Source organism: Macadamia integrifolia, chromosome 3 (genome assembly GCF_013358625.1).
Source record: "Macadamia integrifolia cultivar HAES 741 chromosome 3, SCU_Mint_v3, whole genome shotgun sequence".
Classification (NCBI taxonomy): Eukaryota; Viridiplantae; Streptophyta; class Magnoliopsida; order Proteales; family Proteaceae; genus Macadamia; species Macadamia integrifolia.
In genome coordinates, this window is record NC_056559.1 from 5176971 (window position 1) to 5188982 (window position 12012).

The following is a 12012-nucleotide window of genomic DNA, read 5'->3' on the forward strand; positions in this document are numbered from 1 at the left end:
GACGAGTATTCAGGCCTTCATCCTTACTAGTCCCATGGGCCCAAAAGAAAAGAGGCCTTAGAGCATTTGGAAAAGGACAATTGATGATGAGATGACTTGCAACTTTAGGAAAAAAAAAAAAAAAAAACCTACGGTTAAGCATTTTTTTTTTTTAATTTTTTAAACAAAGAAAGGATATATTACAAAAGAAAGCAGTCATTATTTACATCATAGTCATTCAATATTTAAGAGTTTCCTCATCAAACCAGACTATTAACATTTTGTAAATACATCATAAGAGTATTAGAATTTCTGCATTTGTACAAGTACGGAATCGACCCAAAATTAGCATATTTTCCAAAAAAGTTTCAAAATTAAGGAGAGACCAGCTCTTGTTTGAAGGTTTTGGAATAAGTTGAAGTAAGGTCTTTGTAGAAACCCAAACTTCAGTGATAATCCAATCCTTTGTAGCCACAAATCTTAATCCATGCAAAACACCTAAGGCTTCTGTTTCTTCCATTGATTTTGATGTTGTGGTTTCCATTTTGATTGCTTGAAATCGTCCTTAAGATAGTATACCACATATCCAACAAGATTCTGTTTCCAAAAAGTTAGTAATAACGAAGCAATTGTCTTCCTATGAGGACTTCTGGTTCATCTGTAATGGAGGAGATTATATCACTTGAGTTAGTGCCTTGAAGCAAATCCAAAGGTTAATATTTTAACTAATTGACACTGGGGTGGGATCAATTTTCTTCCTTGCAATGATATTATTTCTGTGCCACTATAAGAAATAAACAATTATAGGTACAATACTAAAAAAACACTCACTCAGAGTTCGACAAACTAGCGTGGATGAAAAAATATTTGACCAACTCAATGAGAGATGATGCTTGCAAGTTTTTATGACTTAGTCCAAATGGACTAGCAGCCCGAATCCTGTCAGCAAACTCACAGAGAAATAAAAGGTGGAATATAGATTCTGGTTCCTTACCACAAAAAAACACATGAAGAATCAATATTCAACCATTTTCCTATGAGTTTTCTAACATGGATTCCATCAAGCAATATACGCTAAAATAATATTTTAAATTTAGGATGGATATGTAACTTCCACAAAAATCTAAGGATGCATAACCTTAGATTTGAAGTAAAAATCTGCAATGTGGAACTTTGGATGCCATTCCATTCCTGCTGTCCAAGAGAAGAAAGCCACTATCAATGGGATTTTTAGTCTCCAAATGCTCATAAAAGGGAAAGCTAGATCTTCAGGTGGCAAAAGGCATGGGGGTTAAAAAACTTTGCTTAGAATTGACCATGTTTGGTAACATTCAAAATCCTCTTGTCATTGTTACTGTCCAATAACAAGCTAACTTCAGATGATCAATTTAGTAGATACTAGATAGTAGAACACCATAGTTACTGCCAAGGCTACCACCAAATGCACTAAACAGTAATCTCCCATCATCTAAAGATTAAATTTTTAAACAAAATCTTTGCTTTTCTTGCAGAAATTAACAAAGGTTCAAGATTCTCATCCTTTTTTCAGTCTCTGTCTAGAGAATACCATCTGAAAACTGGTTGATTAATCCACCAAAGGCCTCCATAAAAACCCACTTGGCCACTTGTTACTACCATGGACACTCAATACCAGCAATAGAAATGGATTTAGAATGAAATCAATTTAACAGATCTTATGTGCCAAAAATCAAAGACAGAAACTTTAAGATATGATTTAAATCTCTTTTTATGTGGGTCTACCTTTTCAATCTTTTACACAACTTGTCAAAATGGATTGAGATTTAAGAATTACACATCATAAACACACATGGTGAAATGAATTTGGTTGCTATGTGACTGACATGACTTTGAGCTTTTGAGCTCTCTTTCTTAGAGGAGTTACAAGATTTTATAAGGATCTTCATTGCTTTTTCATTGATTCATTCTGTTCATTTTGAGTGAAAAAAACTCTGTTTATTCCATTTTGAGGACTCACTTGCGTAGAATACAAGGAAGTGTCTGATATGGGTCTGCCCTACATTCTGTAATTAGAGCAATTGTAGGGCAATGTAGGGCAACCACTGGCCTGCTTTTTAGACTGCAAATGCAAATAAAAAAAAGGAGACACTCTTGAAAGGCATTACTCAACTTTGTAAAGTGATCTTTTGATGATTGGGCCAAGACAACTTTGGTTGTGAACTTTGGCTATGGCACATTGGCACCAGTTCCCTACTTTGTGGAAGTGCTAATTGGACAAGACAGGGAGAGCTCATAGATTTGCCATCAGTGGTAAGGTGAAGAAACCAGTAAGAACTTTTTCCCTGTAGACTGAAGAAACCAGGAAGACCAGTATAGGTGGATTTGTACTCTGTAGGATACCAGTGTTTATGATAGTATCATATTGAAACAATTGATATAGGAATGAGGAATCTAATTATTCATCAAAAGGGGGGGGGGTAAAAATTGAAAAATCTAATTGCAATGATAAATAGAAGTACACCATTGGTCACTTTTTTACTTTTGTACCACAACATGAGACCACTCCATTATGGGTAATAGGAAAAGTTTATTTTCTTTCACTATACCAACTTTTGAATTGAAGGATCTTAAGAAGACATTGGATCTGATTCCCCTCATTTACCATTTTGATTGTTCATTTCCAATTATTAAACTAAAAGCTAAATGGGTTAGGGTGTGAATCATAAAGTTTGTCTTGACAATTTGAGGAAGAAGTCTTCATTTTCACATAAGAAATCATTATAAATTGTGTTTTAAAAAGTATTGTTAAATAAAAGACTTAAACTTAGGTTGTGTTTAGTATGCTTTTGGATGTTAGAAAATAGAGAAGCATCTAGTTTCAAAATGCATTCTAGACTCAGAATCCGTTTTGAGAATACATATCAAATACAAAATTAGGGTCATAAAGGTTTGTGAGTGAATTTTTGACTTAGCACAAATGATCACAAGACTAAGATATAGCCCTATAAAAAGATCTTTTAATTGTCCTTTTTTTTATTTCTAAAATTTCTTTAAGTCACAAACAAAAAAAAGATTTCAAAAATAATTTGAAAGTGATTTATCATTATATTATTATCAAAAGTTGTCATCATCTTACACATTTTTTTTTAGTACACATATAAAATTACATTATTTATTCTCGTTAAAAAAATATGATATAATAAAAAGGTAAAAAAGTGAGGCTTCAAATTATGAGAAACCTTAAAGGATGTCAAGAAGAAAAATACTTAATTATTAGGGTCTTATAGAAATTCTCGTCCTCTTTTTTCTGTCATGATCCTCTTCTTCAATTTCATACTGATCTCTGCAATTATGAGAGTGGCAAATACACTATAGCAAAACGTAAAACCATTTTCCTTGTGCTTCTCTCTCTCTCTCTCTACGTATTTCACGGGAAGCATAGCAAATATGCCCTGATCAGTGTCCCTGCAAAGACAAACAGTTGAAATTTAAGGAGTGCCACGGACGGGCACAAAATCTTACAAGGATCCAAGATGTCCGGTTTGTAGGCCACCATAACCCCATATATGACTTAGAAGAGATTTGGTTTGGTACCTTTAGCTGAAAGTTGAAACAAGCCCAATTGGGTGATCAGTTCCCCACCCATTACCCGCATATACCATCCTACCCACTCACCAACCAGAAAGTTTCGGACAGCAATGGCTTAATATTGAATTGCCTAAACCATCCCAACCAAGCTGGTTTTAATAATGCATGTGTTGTGTTGGGATCCATCATCCATTGAGTGGGTAATAATCCATATTCTAGGGTGGTGATAAGACCACCCTCTCCATGGTTGGATGCCTGTGCTGTTTCCTGGGTTAGCCATGTAAGCAAGTAGTGATCCTCATCCCTAGAGGTGTCAAGATCTACGCTGAACCGATAAAATCAAACCTAACCAAAATTGATATAACTTGCTACCAACCTGAAATTCATATAAAACGTATTTTTTAATATATTTTTAAATCTATTTACATGATAAATCGAAATCAAAAGAAAATAAACCCATAAGAAATCAAAATCAAATTGAACTGAACTTCAATCAAAATCGATACATACTTATTGGATCATGTTTTGAACTTTATTTTTTCTTTTTCGTAACCATGGACTCATTGATTATTCTCACATCAACACTGATGAAGCCAAATCAAAACCAGTTTACAATGACCAATGACCACTTGACACATCTAACTCTTACATCCAATGGTTGGAAGGATTTAGATATATGCTTCAAGTTCTCCCAATTGTTGAATGCATGATTGGACGTCCAGTTGTTGGAGATGATCTTTTTGTCGGATTGACACCATTACCCAATCCATAAATTTTAAAAAGAAAAAAAAATCCAATATAGGGGATAGGGAGTAGGATGTTGATTAGAGGGTGTATTAACTCTTTAATTTTAATTCTTGATAATGATCATGATTAATTCAGGGATAATCAAGGGCTCAACTGCTCAAAGCCTCAAATACCCCAAACCAGTGGCATGCGTGAACGCCATGAAGACAGGCAATGCATGTGTTATACTGTAAGTTAGAGAGAGAGAGAGAGAGAGAGGGGCAAAACACATGGAGAATGGGAGGCCCTTTCTTTGTCTCTGATTCTGTCTGTTCTCTCACATGATGCACGTAACTGTAACTGTAACTGTCACTCTGAACTGCAACTTTTTAAAACCCACAGAGATGCCTATCATGTCTTAGCTAGCGCCTAGGCCTAGGATCCTAACCCTACTAAGTTATTAACCTTACCCCATATGCTTCCCCTAAACAAAGTAAGCTTGTACTTTATACACATGGCACACAGTAAAGACAGAGGGATAGTGGCTTCCCTTCTTACAAAAACTCTAGATAGTCCAAGTTCATAGTTCAATGAAGAGATCAAAAGATAATATAAAATACTACCACTTCTAATTTCTGTTCACATCTTCGCCAGGGCCCACTTGTCACATTTGGTTCGAATAGAAGCACAGTCATAAGATATCCTTACTGGTATTAACCTAGAACCCTAATTAGGAGGATCTCGAAGAGAGAACTTATAAGGAAAAGACCGATTTTTCTTCCTCTTAGAAATAGAGAAACGTATTGATAGGATTCCTCTCCACTCTCTGGTCTATAAACAAGAGTCAGATCGAAAATTAATAATATATAAAATTAGTAAAAGGAAAAATAGGAGATATGACCCATATGGATATTTAAGAACTTTGATCTAATAAGAGAGAGAATGGTAAAATTTGAATAAATGTAAGATAATTATAGATGAGTGATAATAAACCATGAAACTACGGGTTTAAATTTTGAATAAGCAACATTTTCCATCGCGACACGGACAAAAAGGTTGGAGACAGATTCGTTTAGTAGGATTCGATGACACGTTTCAATTGAAGAGAGAGCGTCAATATAAACTTTACGACTCATTATGTGAAAAGACATAAGAATCTGATATTCCAGTGTCGTGTGAATCTTTTTTCTATTTTTTTAAAATCTCCATTTGAGGTTGACACAAAGAGGTTATACAGCTGTTTGTTTTTTTAAATTTGGGCATCAACTTGTAACTTCACTAACAAATGCTATTACCTAATATATGTCTTTGTCTCATCATTGTTTCCATATATACATATTAAGAATTAAATCTTATGCCCTTAAGTCCAATTTGCATTTATTAATTTCTATTACAAAGCTTTTTATCATTTTAATTAATGCATGGAATCCAGCTTCCACCCTTATCATCCTCATCCTTAAACCTACCCCCCCCCCACCCCCACCCCCACTGCCATATTAGTTAGAAGAAGAAAATATGAACAATCTATGGATTAAGACAATAATTGAGTGATTAAAAACTTAAACCTCAATATATATTCACCAGATACAGTATTAAAATATTTACATATCCCTAAAATTACAAGAAATTTTAAAATTAAGAACCCTAATTGGAACTTCTAAGAGAAAAAAAAGGATTATACAATTATGGAAACAGAGAGAGGAGGAGAAGGGTTTCTCTCTAATTGGATCCTAAGGTAAAAACCTATTGACATCATCTTCTCTTGCCTTCAATCCGGTCTCTGGGTCACCGCAGACGGATGAGGTCGCCGGAAGTCCACCGCAATTCTGACACATAGCGACGACCAGAATCTGACGGCAGGAAGGGCAGGAAGAGTGAGACCCAAGCCAAGTATCTATGCATCCAACGTGAAAGGCGTGACCACACTGCGGCAGTACTCGGATCTCATCTCCGTTGACGAATTCGGTTAAGCAGATAGGGCAGTCCGCTAATTTGCCGTTGATGTCGGGGTTGAAGGTGAGTCTGGGGAGTGTCCGAAGTATCTTCTTCTTCAGCCCTTTATTTGCCGAAGCCCGAGGCTGTGACGGCCCGGTTACGGCGGAACTGTCCGAAGCCCGGCGGAGCCACGCGCAGCGAGCTACTGCTACTAATCCGATAACACAAATTAGGGCACATAGAAGAGCTGCGAGGATGACCACGAAGTCGGAGTCCACGTTGACGGAGTCTGGCGGTGGTGCCACCGCCGCCGACGACGAGGAGGAGGAATTGATGCTGGTTAGGTATCTTAACGGCATAGTGAGGCTATCAGCTCTCAGAAGAGAGAGAAGGAGAAGTTGGGTGGGGAGTCGGGAGGAGAGATAAGAATGGAAGAGATGTGTGGAGTAGAGGAGTGGTTTTTATAAGGTTTCTGAATGTATCTTTTCATAGATTAAGCATTTGCAGTTTTAAGTACAAGAGTCTGTAATGGGGCTGTTCCTGTTTCTATAACAGGGATTTTTTTTTTTGGCAAGCTATGTGGGGTCAATGGAAGGGTATGCAGGGGCAGTTCAGTCTTTTTGCACTTGTTGCATCTATAACACATTAGTGGATAACTTTTTTTTTTTTTTTTTAAATCTATATATATTATTTTAGGAAAAGGATTTATAGGCTGAGGCTTTTGTTAGTACCGTATGCGTCAATTGAATTGGTGTATTTATCGATTTAGATTGGAATCAGCTCTGATTGATCTTGATTTTGGTCGATTTGAAATAGCTGATTCAAGTCAAGAAACCCTAGATTTGCTGAGTTTTCATACTTGACAGCTGATTCTAGGTTCTTGCAATCGATCTGGATCAAAATTGGCTTGGACTAATTTGATCCTTGATTTTGTATTTTGAGACATGGTTGCAACTGTGAAAGGATATACCTTCCTTTGGGAATAAGGATTTGGACCAGTTATGTCCCCCTGCATCTTCTCACATGGAGCAATGAAATGACCATCCCATCCCTCCCCTTGGATACTTATGCATGGGCTCTCCCATTGACCCTTATTGGTGTAGGACCAGATAAATAACAAACACTTTCCTTTTTTAGGTGATAGAATACTATCCATCTAGCGTTCCATGTCCAGACATAGCCCCTATTTTCAAGGACGATGAAAAAACATCCCATACCCCCTAGAAAACACTAGGGGCTGTGTCTGGAACGCAGCACCTTGTTTTCCCTCCCCCTTCATTTTTCTTTTAATTATAGGAAGGTTGTAATGGAGAAACCTACCCTTATTATTAAATAGAAAGAGATAACGCTTTATTTAATCTCAGACATTAAGTAATGAGTATGTGCCATTTAGGTTGTTAGAACAGTTAACCTTGATTTTTTTTTTTTTTTTCAAAAGATAGACTTGTAAAGTACCAACCGCTGCCTATGTACCAAAGTACCCTCTACATAACTCATTGTGTTTAAAAATCAAAATCATGCTAATTTCATGGGTCCTCAACCAAAATCTTGCTTTGCTCTTTTAGTGGTGTCTGGTTGAATTCTAACTTTACACTATGATGAGGATTTGGCTGTCACAGATTGTTCATTGTATTTAATTAATAGGTTTACATCATAAGTAAGTAGAAAATTTTGTAAAGAAACACACTACTTATCTCTCTCTCTTTTTTTGGTAAAAACCACTTAATTTGAAGGTCATGTTTACCCAACCCTTTTTATTTTGATGTTAGTCTACCATGAGGGTATACTTATTTTCTAAATGGAATCTTTGAATATGCGTTGTTAAGATCCACGTGGTAGATTATTTTATATCCATTTTATTGGTAAAAACGAGTAAGTTAAAAAACAAGTATAAAATATTATAAAATCATAATAATATCAGAAAAAAAATTGTCTTTGAGTGTTAGGTGTTTCCTCCACCTTATCACATATGTATTTTTTTTATTATTATTATTTTTCTCTCTTACAAAAATTATATCATGAGATTGCATCGGTTAGAAAACCCTTTCCATAGTATTATTTCAAACCTATGGAATCTCTCTCTCTCTCTCTCTCTCTCTCTCTCTATAGATTAATAGTTTCTTAAGGAAAAAGAACCCATGTTGTCCACTTAATAAATATTTTCTCGCGGTTTTTTTTATTCAATTTATCCCTCCACTCACTAACTATTGTGAGTCTTTCATGGATAATATCATCTCACGTGTTACCATTGGTGTGGAGTGCGAGATTCCTTCTACAATTATAGCACGAGAACCCTTCCACTGTTTCTTGTTATCTTGGACTTACAATTGAGACAATTTTCATTCTTTCTTAGGTTCAAAATGGACAAATAGCATGCACAGAGGGTTCTCTAAGCATTACTATTTTTAGGAGAAGTACTTTGATTTTTCTTGAGCAAGAACCTCAACTTCCATAACCAATAACCTAAAAAAGAGTAATGGAACTTATGATCTCCAAGAACATAGAAGAGAAGCTAGGATTGAGGGGAGGAAGGAGTGGGATTTGAAAGACTGAAATCTTACAAAACAAGGGAAAGTGGAAAAGGTTGGAAGGTGGTAGGAAATGGAAAGTGGTCCTTAATATCATAATGTGGCATTATGCATGCACAATGATTTTCTCTTTCATGTTAAGCACTTTTCCCTCCAAAAAGGGTGGGATCTAGATATCTAAAGTATGTTAATTCAGATATTTAAATCCTATTATGGGTACAGATGTAAACCACCTAACACTCTTCATGATGGGTTTTGTTTTTTTGTTTTCCCCCCCACCCTAATGCTCTCATGTTGCAATAGGAAAAAGGTTACATATTTGCTAGAGAATTAATTATTTAAGTTGTATTTCCACTTCATATGGTCCTTTTTTTTTTTTTTTCATTTTTAATATTTAACCTATATCCAGGTAAAAAAAAATAAAATCCAATAAAAAGAAAATTCTTAGATAAATCCCATGATTTTTATCTAGAAACAATCAGAGGTAATTGCAGAAAGGAGAAGGGTAGAAGGAAAGAAGAATTCCATTTCTTAATTTATTTATTTTTTGGTGAAAATCTTTAAAAAAAATTCAATGGAAGCAAAATGAAGAAGGCAAAGGGGATCCACAGCCAGTTCCAAGTAGTTTGGACATAGGAATATGGACAACTAATCAATCACATTGTAAGGATGATATATCAAACTGTAACTAACAGGCATTATGTCAATGTTTGGTTATCAAATTCCCCTACTTAATGGATGTTCTCATCATCTAGTGCCCAAAAGAAATTAACAGATATTCCATAAATATCTCCATAAAATTCATGCTTATAACACAGCCACAAAGGACAATAATGTAGGCTAGAAGAGGAATAGGTCACCAAAAATAAGAAAAAAATATTGTTACAATCTTGTCTTGTTTTCTCCCAGTGCTATACATTTGTTAAACAGAAGTTGTAAATTAGAATTGTAAGCACCCCTCTTTACCCTCCCTCTTCCCCCTCTTTCTCGGATGAAACTTTGTTGTTATTCAGGTTTGCATTCAAAGAAATGAAATCTTGAAAGATAATTTGAAAAATATCAATACCCAAGAGGGTTTTTGTGAACTCAAAGGTGAAGTAAATTATTTCATTTCGTTGGCTACGACCCGGGTAGTAGGAAAGTTCCTGCAACCTAGGTAGCCAAAAAAAAAAATCCCTCCTGCCCATGCAACTTTCCCCCCTCAGTCTCAAGTAGTTAGAGTTGAAATCTCATAAGGCTTATTAGATTGGTAGACCCAAAAGAAAAGAAGGCCGAAAATGAACTGGTTTGTAAATTTGGCATTGTAACTTATGCTGGTTCTTATTGCCATTTTTGAAAATCTCTCTTTAATCACATATGATTAGGAAATGCTGCCTGAACAAATCCTAATAGCATTATTATGAAGCCAAGTTAACAAATATTTTTGACAAAAAAATATATACTAAGACTATGTTTAGTAACCAAGAAAAGAAACTAATACAAAAAAACATAATAAGACAATGTTTAGTAACCAAGAAAAGAAACTAATACAAAAAAACATAATAAGACAAAAAAGAATGCTTACACAATGATTTTTTATATATCAATATCTCTCCTCAAATTCAATTTTTTTTTTTTTTTAATTTTCTTTTCTTCGCTTGAATCTACCAAACATAACCTCTGAGCATTATTGTGAAGCCAAGTTAACAAATCTTTTTGGAATAAAAAAAAACTACCAACCTTATGAACCTTTAGGATAAAAATAGGCTAAGCTAGATAGATCCTAGGAGAAACAAACTCTAAATGATGATAACACCTTCTGCTTAGGTTGCATTTGGTACGATGTTTCGTGTCAAAAACAGAAATTTCAGTTTCTGTGTCAAGATGCCCTTTTTTTTTTTTCCTCTCTTTTTGAATGAAACTAGAACAATGGAACTGCCTTTTGTCGTTCCATCAATTCTTGTTTCTAACATTCTTTTTTTTTTTCACATTTTGTTTAAAAAAATAAACACCATAAATGCACCAAATACTTTATTCATAGAACGAAAAAACTCTAGAAACGTTTTTTTATAGAACATTACCAAATACATCCTTAGATTGTACACCAAACACCATATTAGGTTCCATGAGATATGCTTGGATCCTGAACGCCTCCTTTCCCTTCTTCCAATACCCTTAAATGTTGATTATTATAAACACTTTAAAATGATTCCAAGTGATCATCTTACATCAAAAGTTTCTAGTCCAAGTCAGATGCTAGAGAAGTGAGCTGGGTCTGGTCAGGGCATCAATCTTTATCTTATAAGCTTTCCTGGAAGTGAGTGTGAGCCCACACTATTAAGCAGCCCTTACACGTGAAGTTGTCTGGAGTCTGGACAGTACCCATTCCAGTTGGCCCTACCCCACTTCCCTTCCCTTCCGCACGCAAGTTAGTTTCATCTGAAGTAGGTCAGATCACCTGAGCAATATCTCCTTTAAATTGGAGTCTCTCTCACACTATTGACTCCCCACAGAAACCCAACTGTATTGGGTCTCAACCCTCAAGAATGTGGAATAATCAGTTGCATTGATTCCGATTCGAATCGAGCTAAATCAGCGAAAAAAACTCCAAAATTATTGTTCCTGATCAGACAAAATAGAGATCAACCACGGCCGATTCCAATCCAAATTGCCAATTTGATGCCAATTTCTTGAACCTGTGTGAACTGATCACACCAAAAACAGTTCAACAAACCCTCCCAGAAACAGGAAAAGGAGGGCTAAAATGGCTTGTCCCCCTCGTTAGAGAAGGGCTCCTCACATTCCATAGACTCCCCCCTTCATAGTTCCTTCCTAGACAGTTAATGTTGGTGGTAAGAAAAAGGAGGCTTTGCCCTGCCGAGTGCCGAGAGAAGAAAAAGTATAAGTTTCCTATGGACTTATCTTCAAAGGGGACTTTTAACAAACATATTAGATAAAGCCATAAGGAGATAAGATCGTAAAGTTGATCATGGGGACACAGGCACCGCGCTGCCGCCACTAATGAATTTGAATTTAAATGTGGGATATGAAGCCAAAGATGGAAGCTGTCAGATCGGATTTGATGCCACTGCCAACTCAGGAACTTGTCACTCTCACCAAAGATTCACTAGTGAAGCTAGTGGGTTTGAGGCTTCGAGAGGGTACCCATCTCTTCTTCTTTACAAAAAGTCTGCCAAGCTAGCCATGTACAGGACCATTGATAGACCCAATGAAAGGGAAAGGTTTGGTTGGGAATTTGGATACGACAACTCTATGGTTTGTGTGCATTTTAAGGTTT

At 35.8% G+C, this 12012-nt stretch overlaps 1 protein-coding gene across 1 annotated transcript; it reads right to left on the bottom strand.

The window, feature by feature from the left end:
- Window positions 1–5820: 5820 nt before the first annotated feature.
- Window positions 5821–6723, bottom strand: LOC122074556 (RING-H2 finger protein ATL8-like). Its single transcript, XM_042639429.1, has one exon. The coding sequence runs from the start codon at window positions 6564–6566 to the stop codon at window positions 6003–6005; it is 564 nt and encodes a 187-aa protein (XP_042495363.1). The 5' UTR covers window positions 6567–6723; the 3' UTR covers window positions 5821–6002.
- Between the last annotated feature and the right edge of the window lie 5289 nt (window positions 6724–12012).